This window comes from Delphinapterus leucas, chromosome 11 (genome assembly GCF_059928025.1).
Source record: "Delphinapterus leucas isolate spDelLeu-1000000601 "Yukka" chromosome 11, BTC_Dleu_Yukka2, whole genome shotgun sequence".
Lineage (NCBI taxonomy): Eukaryota > Metazoa > Chordata > Mammalia > Artiodactyla > Monodontidae > Delphinapterus > Delphinapterus leucas.
The window spans coordinates 75,711,865-75,732,235 of record NC_143139.1 but is presented as its reverse complement, the minus strand read 5'-3'; the positions used below and the strand labels follow the sequence as shown (position 1 = coordinate 75,732,235).

Below are 20,371 nucleotides of genomic sequence, written 5' to 3'. Positions count from 1 at the left end.
TTTGGGAAGTCACAAACTTACTGAAATTATTTATAAAAATTTTGTATATGTGTTTTTCTGGGAAGTGGATTCATAGGTTTCATCAGATTCTCAATGAAGTCTGTGGCCCTAAAAATCTAAGCATTATCCTATAAAAATGCGATTCAGCTTACAATGCTCAACCATTTTCACTACCCAAGACTGACTGAAAATGCTTGAGACCCTGATAGCCCTAAACCTAACAAAGTCAAGCTCTGAAATATGCTCAATAAATGTTAAATAGCATTTACAGATTTCTTATCATGCATGAATGTCAATATATGCTATAATCACTCAGAAGCAAGCACCTGAATTTTAGGGTGCCCTTATAACTTATCATCCAAACTGGGATCCTTTAAAGAATAAAAACTCACTCTATTAATAATTAACAAATGAGTTAAACTGAGACTGTCCCTGGGAAACCAAAACATATTGTTACCCTTCTTAAATTACACAATGACTCAGTGATATCTGAAAGATTTGTCTACAGTTCTTAGTCCAAGACAGAACTTCACCTCCTGGTTCACAATGCAGCTAGATGTTCAAATGTCTCCTACTCATGGTGGTAGCTAATTTTTGTTGCCTCCATGGAAAAATATTAAAGTAGTCCTTTAAATAAAGTCGTGCAGCTATTCATACATTTATAGAATTGCTTTATATTTCAGAAATTTAGAATTACTTTCCAGATCCTTCTTACTTTCTATCCAGACTTCTTTCAATCCTTCCATCCTTCTTTCTTTCAACATAACTTTACAGTTAGTGGAGTTATGTTAGCTATTTTCTTTTTTAAGAGATATTATGAAAATCAGAATCATTCGCTCATTCATTTATTCATTCATTTTAAATGTGTGGAGCATCTACCACGTGCCAGGCACCATTTTTAGGTGCTAAGGTTTCTGTGGTACACAAAACATGACAAAATCCCCACCCTCATGGAGATTACATTTCAGTGTATTAGACAGAAAAACAAGATAAACAAGTTGACCAGGGGAGGCTTCAGTGAGTAAAAACGCAAAATAAGTAAGACAGCTATCTTTGCTGATATCAGCAGGAAAAAGTATTCTATATAGAGTAAACAGCAGGTATAAGGGCTCTGAGGTAGAAGGAAGGGCATGTTCAAGGAACAGAAAAGAGGTCATGTGGCTGGAACAGAGTGAAGAAAGAAGAGAATAGTAGGAAATGAGAGTGGAAAGGTAAAAGAGGGTCAGATCACATAGGTTCTAGTAGATAATAGTTAAGGCCTATAGCTTTTCTCTAAGTGAGATGGAAAGCTGTTGGAAGGTTTTCAACAGAAAAATTATAAGAACTAGTGGAATTTTTAACAGGATTACTCTGGCTGTGTGCTAAGAACAGACCACAGGGAAGCAAAGGCAGAAGTAGGGAGACCAGTTAGAAAGCCACTTCTATGAACCAGGCAAAAGGTGGTGGCGTGTACCAGGATGATGGCAGAGGGAATGGTGATAAATGGTCAAATCTGGATACATTTTGGAGATAGAGCCAACAGGGTTTGCTTATAGACCAGATGTTGGGTATGAGACAAAGAGAAAAGTCAAAAATGGCACCAAGATTTCTGGCCCAAGCAGCTAGAACAATGGAACTCGCATTAACTGAGACAGGGAAGGCTGCAAAAGAAGCTGGTTTGTGAGGGACCACGAAAAGCTCAGTTAGAGACACAATAAGTTAGGGATGTCCATTAGACAAGTAGGCCCGTGGATATACAGGTCTGGAGGTGAAGGGACAGGAAGAGATAGATTTGGGAGCCAATGTAGATGGTATTTAAAGCCATGAGACTGGATGAGATCACTGTCTTAGGGAATGGGACAGAAAAGAGAAGAGGACCAAGGACTGATCCTTGGGAAACTCCAAAATTTAGAGATAAGGGAAATGAAATGGAATCAGCAAGAGAAACCAAGATGGTATATGAACTTTGGGTACATAAACAGTTTCAACAAACTTATTATGGTTGAATTAATGAGAAAAACAATGGAAAACTCAAACAAAACCATTAGGAACTCTGCCATATTGCTAAAATGGTGTATTTTGCAAAGAATTATAATGGAAGGAATGCTTCACTGACTTTTTTATTTTTTTCACGCCAATTGAGGAAGACTGAAAAAAGGAAAAAGAGCTTGTACATAGATGCTGGCAAGTGAGGGCACTGATATGTCCTGCTTCCTGAGTACTGGCAACACTAGAGGCCAACAGGAGATACCCCAGGGGTTGCAGAGAAGGGCAAAACAACTCAGAATCATGTCCCCAGCAACTATTTACAGAGGAGCTACCTAATGCAAATTGCTACAGGAATACAAAAAAATTGATTTGCATAAGGAGCACCTTTCAAAGAATATGTTCGAAGCCCCATTACTTCAGGTAAATTATAATGTAGTGGCTAAGTTAGTTTAACTTGTTTTCATCACCTGTAATATCATCAAACAGGAAGTAGCAGGAGCCTCATGGTTACATATGCTATTTTTTTAAACCAACCTTTGCACAACTGAATATAAAAATAGTCATTCAGGCAAAGGCAGAGAGCAGGGAACTAAAAGTTCAATTTAACCTCAAGCCCAATGTCCTGGATTTCCTCACCACTAATCTCTCACACTAAAAATTCAAACAGTTCTAGTATCCAGTTTCAGTATAAAGCCTAAATCTAAGAAGACTCTTTGAATTGCCATCCTAAAGCAAACAGGATCACCAGGATTAGGAAACAGTAATATCCAAATCATAAATTTAGTGGTAACAATTTTAACCTTCGATCTCCAGACTTGAGATAATCTAATCTCCAGTGCTTATTGCCTACTAGACTATTACAGCATCAATTCTGTATAGTCATACTACATATACTCTCAGTCCACCCCACCCTGGGTGAGGCCAATAATTAAATGCAGGTAGGTTTGGGATTGGATGAGGTGGGCAACACCCTGGGATCATAAAGCCTCTGCTGACCTTGATTCAGAATTAGATAATGAAGAACATCTTAATCCACAGGTGACCTACCTAGATAAAATGGAAATTAGATAAATCCACATGACTTGATAGCTGAACTCTGGGAATAAAACTTCCAAGAATCACTGGGAAATTTACCAGCAGACCAACCCAAAGACTAGCATAAAGTATGGTCTCAAAGAAAAACTGAACACCTTCAAGAAGCTGTGAAGATAATTAGGTAAGATAATATTCCATCAGACAGTAACTTAACACACATACATTGTATTAAAGATATTTTATTAGAGGTCTTCTGGTAAACTACAAAACAGAAGTTGCATTCCTGATAAAGACAGAATAATTGAGAGCAAACGATGAAAACAAAAAATTACCCACAAATATAACATTAACAGATCTCTAATAACAGATATCTAATATCTAATATAGTTGCATAGTTACGCTAATGGGGTGGTAGCTATTCAAAGTGACTATAATCAAATTAAATTTCATGAAAAAAGTGAGCTAAGGGCAAATGGCAGAGGAAGAGTGAAAGTCCTGAAAATCAAAACAGAATGCACTGAAGATGACTTGGCACTGAAATGAGAAGTCACATTGGATAAAAAAGCAAAATCCAACTATATTCTATTCACTAAAAAAGACCCACTTTAAACTTAAAAATTTTTACACAACAAAGGAAACCATAGGGCTTCCCTGGTGGCGCAGTGGTTGAGAGTCCGCCTGCCGATGCAGGGGACACAGGTTCATGCCCCGGTCCGGGAAGATCCCACATGCCCCGGAGCGGCTAGGCCCGTGAGCCCTGGCTGCTGAGCCTGCATGTCCGGAGCCTGTGCTCCGCAACAGGAGAGGCCACAACAGTGAGAGGCCCGCGTACCGCAAAAAAAAAAAAAAAAAAAATACCATAAACAAAATGAAAAGACAACCCACAGAATGGGAGAAAATATTTGCAAACGATGCAACCAACAAGGGACTAATCTCCAAAATATACAAACAGCTCATGCTGCTCAATATCAAAAAACAAAAAACCCAATCAAAAATTGGACAGAAGATCTAAATAGACATTTCTCCAAATACAGACAAACAGTTGGCCAAAAAGCACATGAAAAGATGCTCAACATCACTAATTATTAGAGAAATGTAAATCAAAACTTCACTAAGGTATCATCTCACACTGGTCAGAATGGCCATCATCAAAAAATCTACAAACAATAAATGTTGGAGAGGGTGTGGAGAAAAGGGAACCCTCCTCCACTGTTCTTGGAATGTAAACTGGTACAACCATTATGGAGAACAGACAGAGGTTCCTTAAAAAACTAAAAATAGAACTACCATATCATCTAGCAATCCCACTCCTGGGCATATATCTGGGGAAAAACATAATTCGAAAAGATACATGCACCCCAATGTTCACTGCAGCACTATTTACAATAGCCAAGACATGGGAGCCACCTAAGTGTCCATCAACAAGAGGAATGGATAAAGAAGATGTGGTACATACATACAATGGAATTTTACTCAGCCATAAAAAAGAATGAAATAATGCCATTTGCAGCAACATGGATGGACCTAGAGATTACCATGCTAAGTGAAGTAAGTCAGACAGAGAAAGAATATCATATAATAGCACATCTATATGTAGAATCTAATTTTTAAAATGATACAAATGAACTTATTTACAAAAGAGAAACAGACTCACAGATCTCGAAATCAAACTTATGGTTATCAAAGGGGAAACATGGGGGAGAGTGATAAATCAGGAGACTGGGATTAATATATACACACTACTACATATAAAATAGATTGACAAGGACCTACTGTATAGCACAGGGAACTCTACTCAATATTCTGTAATAACCTATATGGGAAAAGAATCTGAAAAATCTGCACACACACACACATATATATAACTGATTCACTCTGCTGTACACCTGAAACGAACACAATATTGTAAGTCAACTATATTCCAATAAAAACTTTAAAAATTTAAAAATAAATAAATATTATACCATGTTAAAAAAACACAACACTCTAAATATAAAGACACATGTAGGTTAAAAGTAAAAGAATAGAAACAGATATATCATGCAAACCCTAATCAAAAGAAGGCTGAACAGGCTATATTAATACTAGACAAATTAGATTTCATAATAAGAAATATCAGTGGAAATAAAAAAGAACACTTCATAAAGATAAGGTGTCGACTTATCAAGAGAATATAACAATAATAAATGAATATACACCTAATAACAGAGCTTCAAAACATATGAAGACAAAACAGAACTGGGAGGAGAAACAGAAAAATCTGTGATTACAGTTGCAGATTTCAACATTCCTCTCATAATAACTGATTAAATAAACAGAAAATTAGTAAGGCTGTAGAAAACTTGTACACTACCAACAGCCAAGTAGACCTAATTGATATTTTTAGAAAACTACCCACAACCATGGCACAATATACACTTTCTTTTCAAATACACATTCACTAAGGCAGACAATAATCTCGGACATTAAACAAATCTCAATTAACTTAAAGACTGAAACCATACAAACTATGTTTCATGATCACAACAGAATTAAAGTAGAAACCAGGAACAGAAAGATATTGGAGGGACTTCCCTGGTGGTCCAGTGGGTAAGACCCTGCACTTCCAATGCAGGGGACCCAGGTACGATTCCTGCTCGGGGAACTAGATACCACACACGTGTCGCAAATAAGTAGCCCGCACGTCACAACTAGGAGTCCACACACCGCGATACCGCAGCTAAAGATCCCGCATGCCACAACTAAGACCCAGTGTAGCCAAAATAAATAAATAAACAAATTTTTTTTAAAAAGATATTGGAAAAATTCAAAACATCTGGAACTCACTGCTAAATAACTCTTGGGTCAAAGAAGAAATCACAGGGAAATCAGAAAACAGTTTGAACTGAATAAAAAACAAAACGTATCAAAATTTCTGAGATGTAGCTAAAAGAGGGCTGAAAGGGAAATTTATAGCATTAAATGCTTAAGGAACACAGACTTCCAAACAATAAGCCTTAAGAAACCAGAAAAAGAACAAATTAAACCCAGAATAAGCAGAAGGAATAAAACAACAGAGAGCAAAATTTTATGAAATAAAAAACAGAAAAACAATAGAATCAATTAAACCAATAGCTGGTTCTCAGAAAGACCAAAACAACGGAATAAGGAAGGTGAGTTCACTACAGATCATAAAAATATTAAAAGAATGACAAAATATGAACAAATACACAATTTAGATGAAATGAGCAAATACCTTGATATAAACTACCAAAGTTGCCTCAAGACGAAACAAATAAACTGAATAGCCCTAGCTATTGACTACAGTAATTGGATTTGTAGTTAAAAATCCTCCCACAAAGAAAACTCCAGACCCAGACAGCCTCACTGGTGAATTCTAACATTAAGAAAGAAATAATAACCATCCTACAAATACTCTTGCAAAAAAACTGAAGGGGAGGGAATACTTCTAAACTCATTCTAAGATACAAGCATTACTTGATACCAAAACCAGGGAAAAATATTATAAAATACGGACCAATATCCCTAAAAACAAAGATGTAAAACTTCTACCCAAAATTTTAACAAATCACAACCAACAATACATTAAAAAAATAATATATCATGATCAATTGGGGTTTAGCCAAGGAATGAAAGACTGGTTCACATTTAAAATCATTCAATTTAATCCATCATATTAAAGACTAAACAACAAAAATTACATGATCATCTTAAAAAATACAGGAAAAGCATCAAACAAAATTCAACACCCATTCATGATAAAAACTCTCCATACTAGGAATAGGAGGGACCTTCTCAACCTGATAAAAGGCATCTACAAAAGGACCCATACTGGCTTCCCTGGTGGTGCAGTGGTTGAGAATCCGCCTGCCAATGCCTGGGACACGGGTTTGATCCCTGGTCCAGGAAGATGCCACATGCTGCAGAGCAACTAAGCCCATGCACCACAACTACTGAGCTTACATGCCGCAACTACTGAAGCCCGCATGCCTAGAGCCTGTGCCCTGCAAGAGAAGCTACCGCAATGAGAAGCCCGCACACAACAAAGAGTAGCTAGTCCCGGCTCACCGCAACTAGAGAAAGCCCACACACAGCAACGAAGACCTAACTCAGCCAAAAATAAATAAATAAATAAATAAAATTTATTTTAAAAAAAAAGACCCATACTGAACATCATGGTTAATGTTTAGATGATTTTTTAAAATTAATTAATTTACTTTTGGCTGCTTTTTAATATGTTCCTAGGAGTTTTCTGCATAGATGATCATGCCATCATTGAATAAAGACAATTTTACTTCTCCTTTTACAATCTGTATGCTTTTTATTTCTTTCTCTTGTCCTATTGCACTGCTTAGGACCTTTAGTACACTGTTGAGTATAAGTGTTGAGTGTGGACATCATTGCCCTTTTCCCAGTTTTAGTGGGTCTTTAAACATTAAGTATGGGCTTCCCTGCTGGCACAGTGGCTAAGAATCCACCTGCCAATGCAGGGGACATGGGTTTGAGCCCTAGTCCAAGAAGCCAAAGCAATCTTGAGGGAAAAAAACGGAGCTGGAGGAATCAGGCTCCCGGACTTTATACTACAAAGCTACAGTAATCAAGACAATATGGTACTGGCACAAAAAAAGAAATATAGATCAATGGAACAGGATAGAAAGCCCAGAGATAAACCCACACACCTAGGTCAACTAATCTATGACAAAGGAGGCAAGGATATACAATGGAGAAAAGACAGTCTCTTCAATAAGTGGTGCTGGGGAAACTGGACAGCTACATGTAAAAGAATGAAATTAGAACACTCCCTAACACCATACACAAAAATAAACTCAAAATGGATTAAAGACCTAAATGTAAGGCCAGACACTATAAAACTCTTAGAGGAAAACACAGGAAGAACACTCTTTGACATAAATCACAGCAAGATCTTTTCTGACCCACCTCCTAGATTAATGGAAATAAAAAGAAAAATAAACAAATGGGACCTAATGAAACTTAAAAACTTTTGCACAGCAAAGGAAACTATAAACAAGATGAAAAGACAACCCTCAGAATGGGAGAAAATATTTACAAACAAATCAACAGACAAAGGCTTAATCTCCAAAATACATAAACAGCTCATGCAGCTCAATATTAAAAAACCAAAAAACCCAATCAAACAATGGGCAGAAGGGGCTTCCCTGGTGGCGAGTGGTTAAGAATCTGCCTGCCAATGCAGGGGACACAGGTTCGAGCCCTGGTCCAGGAAGATCCCACATGCCGCGGAGCAACTAAGCCTGTGCGCCACAACTACTGAGCCTGTGTTCTAAAGTCCACAAGCCACAACTACTGAGACCAAGTGCCAAAACTACTGCAGCTCTCACGGCTAGAGCCCATGCTCTGCAACAAGAGAAGCCACTACAGTGAGAAACCCGCCCACCGCAACAAAGAGTAGTCCCCGCTCACCACAACTAAAGAAAGCCTGCGTGCAGCAACAAAGACCCAACACAGCCAAACTAAATAAATTAAAAAAAAAAAAAAAATGGGCAGAAGACCCAAATAGACATTTCTCCAGGGAAGACATACAGATGGCAAAGAGGCACATGAAAAGTTACTCAACATCACTAATTGCTAGAGAAATGCAAATCAAAACTACAATGAGGTATCACCTCACACCAGTTACAATGGGCATCATCAGAAAATCTACAAACAACAAATGCTGGAGAGGGTGTGGAGAAAAGGGAACCCTCTTGCACTGTTGGTGGGAATGTAAATTGATACAGCCACTATGGAGAATAGTATGGAGGTTCCTTCAGAAACTAAAAATAGAATTATCATATGACCCAGCAATCCCACTACTGGGCATATGCCCAGAGAAAACCATAATTCAAAAAGACACATGCACCCCAGCGTTCACTGCAGCACTATTTGCAATAGCCAGGGCATGGAAGCAACGTAAATGCCCATCGACAGACGAATGGATAAAGAAGATGTGGTACATATATACTATGGAATATTAATCAGCCATAAAAAGGAACGAAACTGGGTCGTTTGTAGAGACGTGGATGGATCTAGAGACTGTCATACAGAGTGAAGTGAGTCAGAAAGAGAAAAACAAAAATTGTATATTAATGCATATATGTGGAATCTAGAAAAATGGTACCGATGAGCCGGTCTGCAAGGCAAAAATAGAGACACAGATGTGGAGAACAAAAGTATGGACACCAAGGGGGGAAAGCGGGGGCGGTTGGGGGGGGTGGGATGAATTGGGAGATTGGGATTGACATATATACACTAATATGTACAAAATAGGTAACTAATAAGAACCTGCTGTGTAAAAAAAATAAAATAAAATTTAAAAAAAGCTACTAGAATTATCTCAAGATCACAGGATACAATGTCAATATACAAGAATCCACTGTATTTCTACATATGAATAATAATCCACTGAAAATTTAAATTAAAAATACTATTTACAATAGCATAAAGAATACAAAATGTTTGGGATAAATTTAACAAAAAATGTACAATAGTCATACACTGCAAACTATAAATATTCATACACTGCAAACTATAAATATATATAGATATTTTTTAAAAGACCTAAATAATGGAGAAATATACTGTTTTAATCGATGGGACGATTCAATACTGTTAAGACATCAATTCTCCTGAAATTGATCTAGAGACTGAATGCAATCTCCTTCAAAATCCCTGCAAGCTTTTTGTAGAAACGGATAAGCTGATTCTAAAAGTTGTAAGAAAATGCAAAAGACCTATGACTGCTAAGACAACTTTTTAAAAAAGAACAAAATTAGAAGACTTACTCTACCTGGTTTCAAGACTTTAGTTACAATAGCCCAAACTGTGTGGTATTCCAAAGACGAACATATATTAATGGAACAAAATAGAGTCCAGGACCCACATATATGGTTTCAATAAGGGTGTTAGGGCAATTTAATGGGGAAAGATAATACTTTCAACTAGTGGTGTTGGGACAACTGGATATACATAAGCAAAAAAAAAAAAGATCCCCAACCTATGCCTCACACCATACATAAAAATTAAAACTCTGGGAAGAAAACATAGTAGAAAGTCTTAGTGACCTTAGGTTAGGCAAAGATTTTTTAAGTAGGATGCAAAAAGCCTGAAAAATTTGTAAACTGAACTTCACCAAAATTAAAAACTTCTGATCTTCAAAATACACTATTAAGGACATAAAAAAGCAAGCCACAGACAGGGAGAAAATACTTGCAAAACATTTGTCCCATAAAGGACTTTGATCCACAAGTTTTACACCTTAATAAGAAAACCAATCTGCTTTTTAAAAAATAGGCAAAAGATTTGTACAGATACTTAACCAAGTAACAAGAAAAACAAAAAAACAAATGTATGCATTGCCAATAAGCACATGAAAAGATGCTCAAAATGATTAGTAATTCATTAGGGCAACATAAATTAAAACCACAATGAAATACTACTACTCACCTAACAGAATGATTGACATTTTAAAAACTGATAATATCAAGTTCTGGGAAGGATGTAGAGCAACTAGAACTCTCACACTGCTAAGTGGGAATGTAAAATGGTTCAGCCACTTTAACTGTGGCTCATGAATTTAAACATGTCCTTATCACATGACCAAGTAATCCTACCCCTAGATATTTACTGAAGAGAAATAAAAACATGTCGATACAATGACTTGTACTTGAATGTTTATGCAGCTTTATTTACAGCCAACAAACTGGAAAGAACCCAAAATGTCCAACTGGTTAATAGATAAACAAACTGTGGTCTATCCATACAAGGGAATACTACTCAGAGTAAAAAGGACAAACTACTGGTATACACAACAACATGGATGAATCTTGAAAGCATTGTACATAGTGAAATAAGTCAGACACAAAAGGTTATGTACGGTATAATTCCATTTACATGAAATTCTAGAAAGGGTAAAACATGAAATTCTAGAAAGGGTAAAACATGAAATTCTAGAAATTCATGAAATTCTAGAAAGTGATAGAAAGCAGAGAAGTAATTGCCCAGGGTGAGGGTTATAGGAAGGGAACTGACTGCAAAAGGGCATGGAAGAACTTTCTGGTGTTATGAGAATAGTCTATATTATGATTGTAGTAGTGATTATGAAATGTAGCAGGATGCTATGGTCCTTGCCCCCCATGTCCTCAGCCTGCCTTATGTCTGTGGAAAAACTTTAGCCAATGAGTAAGTTTACTCAGAGAAGTGAGAAAATGCATAAACAAAGGAAAACAGCCCAACAAGACTAACAGCCCAACAAGACAAGTTTAGTCATTAAGCATAGTCAAGGACCTTTAGTTCCTCTTCAAGGGCTGTAGATAATATTCTGAGCCGTATCCTGTGAGCTGTCTTATAGATACTGAAACCCCCACCAGGAGGAAGAAGTTAATTACATGATGACCAGACTGCAGCCATGACATAAGCTGCCACAATTCCGAGAGCTGGGCTCAAAGAAATGGGAACAAACCAACCCTGGAACTGAAGATTAACTGTACTTAAAACAATCAAGATGATGCTGGCCAGACCACTGATAACCAATTTCAAGATGACTGTCAGAGCTGACTGTGCTGTTTCTGCATGTAGCTCCCTCCCTCTGTCTATAAAAGCTTTTGCCCACTGATAGTCAGTGGGGGGCTCAGCCTTTGGACAGGCAGCAGTAAACCACCCCCACCTTGTGTGCCAGCCTCCAAAATAAAGCAAACTTGCCTTTCCACCAACCTTGCCTCTTTATTGGCTTTTGAGTGGCAAGTAGCTCGACCCCCATTTTCAGTAGCAATTATACAACTGTATACATTTTAACGCATGTTAAAAAAGAACTGTGTACTTAAACTGGTGAGTGCTTTACTTAAAACATTTGTCAAAACTCATGAAGTTGTATACTTAAAACTGGTAAATTTGAAGTATGTAAATTATACCTCAAAAGAGCCTAGTTAAGAAAAGATGCTTCAGGGAGTTCCCTGGTGGTCTAGTGGTTAGGATTTGGCACTTTCACTGCCATGGCCCAGGTTCAGTCCCTGGTCGGGGAACTGAGATGCCACAAGCCAAGTGGCACAGTCAAAAAAAAAAAGATGCTTCTAAAAGAATAAGAGAAAAACTACGAGTAGGAGACAATGTTAATAATTATCATTACCACATTATTACTGTACACATACTGTATGCCAGGTGCTTAACTTAAATGATTATATTTTATCTCAAAACCACCAAGTGAATTAGGCATTATTATTTCTACTTTCTTTAATAGATAATAAGATTGAATAACTAGCTAGTAAGTAGCAGAGACAAGATGATTTGAGTCAGTCTGGCCTCTTTAACAAAAACTTGTACTCTCAGAAAAGTGTTCTACTTTATTGGAGTTCAAAAAGCACAAAATTGAGTACAATATGAGGTTGGGCTATTCACATAGGTAGAGTTTAACAGTGTTCATCTATGGGAAATAGGGCATTAGTAGGTATAAAAAAGATTTTTATTTTATACTTTAAATACTTCTGAATTGTTTAAAAATATTTCTTAAACAAGCATTTTATACCTTTCAGTAACATATTTAAAAAGATGTTATGGGGGCTTCCCTGGTGGCGCAGTGGTTAAGAATCTGCCTGCCAATGCAGGGGACACGGGTTCTGTCCCTGGTCTGGGAAGATCCCACATGCCACGGAGCAACTAAGCCCGTGAGCCACAACTACTGAGCCTGCGCTCTGGAGCCCGCAAGCCACAACTACTGAGCCCATGTGCCACAACTACTGAAGCCCATGCACCTACAGCCCGTGCTCCACAAGAGAAGCCGCCGCAATAAGAAGACCGAGCACCGGAACAAAGAGTAGCCCCTGCTTGCTGCAACTAGAGAAGGTCCGCGTACAGCAACAAAGACCCAATGCAACCAAAAATAAATTTTAAAAAATGTTTAAAAAGATGTTATATATCTCTAATTATTAAATTCATAATGGGTCCCATTCTTCTGTTATAAATCTAAAATTGTGAAATATTTAGTAAAACATCCTTCTATATACTGCCTGATGTTTAAGAGGTGCTAACATCTAGAAACCATTTGAAATGGCTTACATTAATCCAAAATATATATGTAGATACCAAATAAATACTTGTTGAGTATCAGTAATCACACATTAGCTTATTTAAAATTTTGAAAGATGATGCATCACAAGTATAATGCCTACAGGTTAAAATTTTCTTTATATACATAAGCTAGCATCTAGAGTTTTCCTGTTGAACTCTTTATTAGGAGAGACATTGGGATAATCAATTGTGTCTAATTAAAGTCTGCTTATAACTGAAAGTGCCTAGAAATCCTGATGCAACAAGACATACCATAGAGATTAAATTAATTAGCAGTCAAAGCTAATTAGCAGTGATAAGATTAAATAAGTAATAAGATTAAACATAGGTGGGGTACTAGACAAAAATGTCTGGAGATAACATGTTTGGTTTTAAGACTCCCCAATGGTCTTCTTGCCTTCAGTCTTGCCCCCTTTATGTTACACATCTACAGAGGATTTTCATAACTTCAGCGATTTGGTTATAAACAAAAGATGGCAAAAAAACTGCAGCAACATGAAACATGCAGGAAAGAAACAGGTACTGAAAGCCATTATAGAAAAATTTCAAGGTGGGGCTTGAACTAAAGTATCTACCTAATGGGACAGAAATAATGAACAATGTTATGAATCATGGAAAGAAATCTTAGAATACAGCAGTGATTTAGATACGGGGCTATATAATGGCTTGCTAATTTGTTTTCCCATAACCTAACTTACAACTACAAAGAGGGAATGCATAAACAAAGTGGATACAAAATAAGAAAGAAAAATCAAGGAAGGGGACATAAAACAGATGCAGAAATTGAAAGACATTATGGTGGTCAAGAGATGAATGGATAAAGAAGATGTGATAAATACATACAATGGAATATTACTCAGCCATAAAAAAGAACGAAATTCTGCCATTTGCAGTGACATAGATGGACCTAGATAATATTATATATTTTTTTAAAACTTCAGTTTTATTTATCTATTTATTTTTGGCCACGCAGTGTGGCTTGCGGGATCCTAGTTCCTGACCAGGGATTGAACTTATGCCCTCGGCAGTGAAAGCGTGAAGTCCTAACCACTGGACCACCAGGGGATTCCCAGTATTAAGCTTAGTGAAACAAGTCAGAGAAAGACAAATACTCTATGTTATCACTTACATGTGAAATCTAAAAAGTAAAACAAACAAATGTATATAACAAAACAGAAACAGAAGACTCACATATATAGCAAACAAACTCCAGTGGGGAGAGAAAAGGGGAAGGGGCAAGATACAGGTATGGGATTAAGAAACACAAACTGCTACGTATAAAATAAATAAACAAAAAGGATATATTGCACAACACAGCAAAATATAGCCATTATTTTCTATTAACTTTAAATGGAGTATAATCTATAAAAATATTCAATCACTATGTTGTACACTAATAATGTAACATTGTAGGTTGACTGTACTTTGACAAATAAATAAAAACAAATATTGTTTTACCTTAAAAAAAAAAAAAGGCTCTACAGGAGAGTTCTCTGGTGGCACACTGGTTAAGAATCTGCCTGCCAATGCAGGGGACAAGGGTTCGAGCCCTGGTCTGGGAAGATCCCACATGCCATGGAGCAACTAAGCCCGTGGGCCACAACTACTGAGTCTGTGCTCTAGAACCCATGTGCCACAACTACTGAGCCTGTGTGCCTAGAGCCCGTGCTCCACAACAAGAGAAACCACCACAATGAGAAGCCCACTCCCGCTTGCCACAACTAGAGAAAGCCCACATGCAGCAACGAAGACCCAACACAGACAAAATTAAATACATAAAATAAATAAATTTATTTTTAAAAAAAAAAGGCACTACAGTGGTCAAAAAAAAAAAATCACAGATTTTTTCCTTGGGAAATTGACACAGAAATATCACTTCTATTACAGGAAGATTATTAAGGGAGGGGCTTTTTTAAGACAGGAAAAGAAGAGTTGTGTTTTGTTAAAATGAATTTAAAACTTCGGACAGTTATCTAGTTAGTAATATTCTAAGAACAATGACATTGGGAATAAGCTTGAGGAAATTAAAAAATGTATAATGGAGCAGGTTGCATGTCATCTATATAATGAATGTAATTGAAGCTCTCAGAACAAATTTTAGCAAGACATGGAGTATAAGGCAGAGCCCTGAGGAATCTCTACTGTAACTACAGATAAGGGAGAAAGTACCTTCTAAAGAGAAACTAAAAAAGTAAACCAAGCTCCAGGTCCATACATGCACCTGCTTTCAGAACTGCTCCCCACCAGATGATCCAGAGTCTTCAGACTCAACATAACCAACAATAGGTTCATCTTCCTCACTCTCTACTTCCCCACTTGTATGAATGGCACCACCATCCACCTGAACACCTCTGTCAGAAACTTGAGAGGTCTCCTATCTCTCTCTTTAACTTTCCCCCTTTCTGTTCCCGTTGCTGGTCCTTTCATGTAGATCTTCAACAAATTTCACCTGGACTATTTTAACAGTTTCATAGCAAGTCCCTCTGACTCCAATCTTTCCACGTATCACCTTATCCCAAATACAGAACCTACTTAAGGATTTCCTAATGCATAAACTTTGGGGATGTCAGTTTGATTCTTAGAATTTGGCAATGAAAATAAAACCTAAACTCCTCAGCACGACACAAAATCCTTCATGAGACCCTTCTTACATTCCCTCCTCATATTCTGGGTCCCATCCAAGCTGAACTACTTGCAGTTTCCCCAGCTTACTCTATGACATACTGTTCTCAGCCTGTGAAGCCTTTTCCCCATTCTGCATGGCTAACTCCTAACCATCCTTCAAATGTCAATCTCTTGATTGGTTTATTTACTCTACTATCTTCCTTCCTTGACTATTAACAACTTACAAACAACGATTGTGCTTCTGATCACCCATCACTTCAAGCAGCTCAATGATTGCATATTCATTAATTCCATAAGCATGTCCTGCCATAAATGTGCCAGCCCAGTGCTAGTTACTGGGTGAGTAAAAGCAAAGTGAATAAAACAAGTGAATAAAAACAAAGTTTGCTCAAACAAACAATTTTAAAAAGCCACATTTTAGTTTCTTAGTTTAGTAGGGAATAAGATAGATATGAAAGAAATAAGAATCAAAAGAAGTAAACAAATTAAAGCCAGAATTAGATACGAGGTAAGAATCAATGTAATAAAATGTGAGTACTGGGAAACAGAGGGGCAACTGTAGTTCCTAAAGGAACTGAGAAATATATATACTTCCCAATCATTTGCTGTACCCCAATTTTTTCTGCAATAACTCAAAATCTGTTAAATAAATGGATAGAGGGCTGAGGACAAGATCAAGTATTCATCAAGAAGATGAATCAAAACAATACATAAAATGACTACATCACGGAATGGAAAAATTTTCAAGAACTCTTGCAAAATTCCCTGAAAGCTTTGGTTAAACTCCCCCACTAAAATAAAGGAAAAGAAGTACTATTTCATTTTAGCTATATATATGTAGATTTAAAAATACAATTTAATAGGTGATCATACTGGGTGTTAATTCCTTCATGCAAAGTACAACCTCAGAAGTTTGTTAATAGAAGTAAAGTTATGTATTTCTGTAGGGTTCAGTGAGAGTTGAAGAAGAGAAGAAAATAGAACTTACTGTCCACGAGGATACCAACGGTGCTTAGTAGTAAAGAACATTTTGCTAAGTTGTTCTATCATGGGTCCTTGCTCTAAGTATTCACCTTTTTCTTCTAATCTGGTTTTCAGCACTAGATCATGTGTTTCTTCATTATTCTGCACAGGATCTGGCCGAGGGATAGGCTGCAAAATAATCAGCAATGAACAAATCAAAACGTAGGAATGTTAGCCAGCATCTGATTGAGTTTACAGTAAAATAATTACCACACTGAGTACTTCATTTTCGTACCTAAAGGTGGGTAAATAAGTCATCAGAACAGTTTCACTTAGCTGCACTATTCATTAAAGAATCAGAATTTTTTTTTGGCCACACCAGGCAGGATCTTAGTTCCCTGACCAGGGATCAAACCCGTGCCCCCTGCAGTGGAAGAACAGAGTCCTAACCACTGGACTGTCAGCGAATTCCCCAGAAATATTTTTCTTCTCATATCAAGTTTTGGGTTCCCTTTCCAATAATAAAGTTCTTAAAGTTATTTTCCCCCAATAATAAAACATATTTTAGTTTCTATTTCTCAAAACTATAAATTGTGCCCATTATTATTTAACTTAAAAGTTTAGTCTCTACCTTGCATACCATTAAAGTGAGATACAATGAAAAACCTTTAATAGAAAATGACATTTCTTATATCCAAAAGAAGCAGGAAATTTCTCAATGTTTTCATTTTAGGTACCTGAAATGCCATCAAATGATGCTTTATGGTAATTCGAGTAGTTTTTTTCCCCCAAAGACATTAATTACTAAAAAAAATCTCATCTCCTCCCAACACATGAGTGATATAACATATGCCCATCAGCAACGCTGGCTGATTAAAGCCCTTAAAAATCAGTATCTTGGAAAGTCAAGCTACCTATATTTTAAATATTAAGTGATAACATATGTAACACAAGACTGTAACATTGCCTTGCTTTACAAATACCATAGATATGTATTACAACACAATGAAAACCTGAATTTACCATCAAAAAGGAAACAATTCAAACACAGATGTCTTCTTTACATTCACACACTATTAACGACAACTGCTACATTCTACCACTGTACTGAATGTTACAGCATAGACTCATATTTATTTAGTTTATGTACATGAAAAAATGAAACCTCTTTAAAAGGCAATACATAAGTACATGATGGTGGCACAACTGACTAAGTACTATAGAGATGCAAATTAACAAAGATATTAGTGAGAAATAGAACAGGAGCCAAGTCAGAACCTTGTCACAGAGTGCAGAATGAATTCTAGAAGGAATAACAAACATTATAAATAAAGCAAAGTAGGTAAAAACATACAATAAGCAGGTGATCTTAAAAAATGGATCTTGAGAAATCAGATTATGAAAAGCTTTCAAAGTTAGATTTAAGTGTAACAATTTGCTTTAAGCAGGAATAAGGAACCACTTCCTTAGTGTGGGAGGGAATAAGGAGAAAGTATAATGAAGAGGTTAAGAATTGGGCTTTGGTCAATAACTACTATCTCTGTGACCTTGGAATAGTTATTTAAGCTCTTAATCTCCCTTTCGTAAAATCTAAGGAGTAATTATCTACCTAATAAGGGTTTGATGAGGATTAAGTGAAATAATAACATGCTGAGCTGTCCCTTGTACTGAGTTCAATAATGGTAGGTAGCTGTTAACATTTATTTTAAGGCCTCAAACAGGAAAACAGTGATATAAATTTATTTAAAGAAAAAGAGCTCCTTAGACATTTTAAGTAATTTTATATGATCATCTCTTACATGTAGAGTGAAATATTAATATTTGCGTCTTTGCAAGTTACTATCAGACCCTGAGGTATACTAGCAAATGCTAGATTAGAGCCTATAGTTTTCTCTTTTAGGTTACTACACTCGTTGCTAAAGATCAAATGTTTTAACTATTATCAAACAGTTATTTTCAAGTGTTAATAAAAGTTCACTGTCTCTCTTCCTATTCCCAACAGGCTCAATTCTAATATATCACAAATTCTCTCTGCTTTGTATTTCTTTTCCAGGCACACAGATAAAAGACATTGGAATTAATGGCTTCTTAGAAGTCTAAACCAAAAGCCTCTGCAGACTCAGAACTGATTTTTAGGTTGTATTTGATCTCCTTGATCAAACTTCAAAGAAAGGGTACATGAATATTTCAGTAAAAAGTAAAAAGTAAAATAAAACTGAATGTCAACTTTAAAAAAAAACATTCAGAACTGTCATCCTGAATTTCCCTTGTTTTTCTTAAGAATTTTCAAATTTGACTTTTGAAAATTTCGACTAAATCAGCCACTAAAAAGAATTTCGAGCACTTACATTTTTACTTTATTTTTCCAAATCATTATTTTTTGCCCCTGGTTTAAAATCTTTATCTTCCTAAACTCGAAATCCTAAATTCTAGAAAAATATTTTTAGTTTTAATAAAACACATACTTGGCTGAAACAGAAAGAAGAATCTTTTTACCTGGATCCATGGAAAATAATCAACATCTTTTAGATTCAAATGTAAATTACCAGAAAACCAAAGATACAAATCATCTTAACTTTCCTAAAGCCAGTGTCAGTGGGTATTTCTACTTATGACCAGGATCTCTGTATGCAATATGCTTTCCAGGGCCTAGAGAATGAAATGGTCCACTAGAGTTGCAGCTACTTCCTTGAGAAAAGAAGAAAATCAAATCTAAATTTTAAGTCACCTTTAAATATAGTTATTTAATGTTATATACTATCTTCATGAAATTTGTAAATCTGGATTCAAAAGGAACATATTTTAACAGTAACATGTTTTCGAGAATGTTTCTTATTGTAAATAAAGTCCAATCTATAATTTATTACTTTAGAAGCAAAAAATTTCCATGCTTCTCCATGTAAATATCTCTTAGCCTTAAAACAGAAAACCCTTAAGCATGAAGAGAGAGGGCCAAATTTATTTATTTAATCAACAATATTTATTGTGCACCTACCAAGTACAGGTATTTTTCCAGGTGCTAAGGATATAGCAGGGAACAAAACAGACAAGGCCCTGTCCTCATGGAGCTTACATTTTAATGGAGGGAGACAGACAGAAAAGCAAGAAAATATCCAGTGCGCCAGAAATGATAAATGCTATTAAGAAAAGCAAAGCAAAGTGAAGGACAATAGGGATTCCAGGGGCAGGGGTACTATTTTAAATGTAGTGGCAAGGAGGGTCTCTAGGTAACAAATATGGAAAGATCTAAAGGAAAGGGAATAAACTATGAGGATTTCTGGGGGAAAAGCATTCCAGGCAGAGGAAGCAGTAACTACAAAGGCCCTGAGGCAGGAGCTTCCTAAGTACTTACCTTAAAGAACAGCATGGAGGCCAGTGTGGTAGCAGTAGAGTGATTAGTGTGAACCGACAGGAGTGATCTCCTAGACTAGAGAGAGGAATACTGAGGACATGGGAGAGGAGACAACGGATACAACAAAGGGAGTTCAACAAAAAAAGAGGCAGGGAGATGGGTATGTATGCAAGGGAGTGATTATGATGATGACCATGGAATCTATGCTGGGTAAGGAAAGAAGTGAGAATGTACAAGATACATGAAGGACTGTGAACAAGTGGTTCGATCAACTAATGCAGATCTTAATGAGGGGATGAATAATTCCTGAAGCTGGGAAACTAGGGGGAGTTGGTAGTAAGCTAGTGG

General features: G+C 36.5%; 1 protein-coding gene across 8 annotated transcripts in view; it reads right to left on the bottom strand.

Annotated features, from left to right (window-relative positions):
• Positions 1-20,371, bottom strand: part of MRPL42 (mitochondrial ribosomal protein L42) — a 32,984-nt gene that overhangs the window by 1,920 nt on the left and 10,693 nt on the right. For 4 of the 8 annotated variants that reach the window (XM_089921126.1, XM_089921123.1, XM_089921125.1 and 1 more), the window contains 2 exons: positions 20,024-20,098; positions 16,697-16,860 (listed from right to left, as the gene is read on the bottom strand). In XM_089921126.1, the coding sequence (XP_089777252.1) occupies positions 16,697-16,860; positions 20,024-20,098 (239 nt within the window). The remainder of the gene's footprint in view (positions 1-16,696; positions 16,861-20,023; positions 20,099-20,371) is intronic. The other 4 variants (XM_022552446.3, XM_022552447.3, XM_089921128.1 and 1 more) reach the window with 3 other exon arrangements.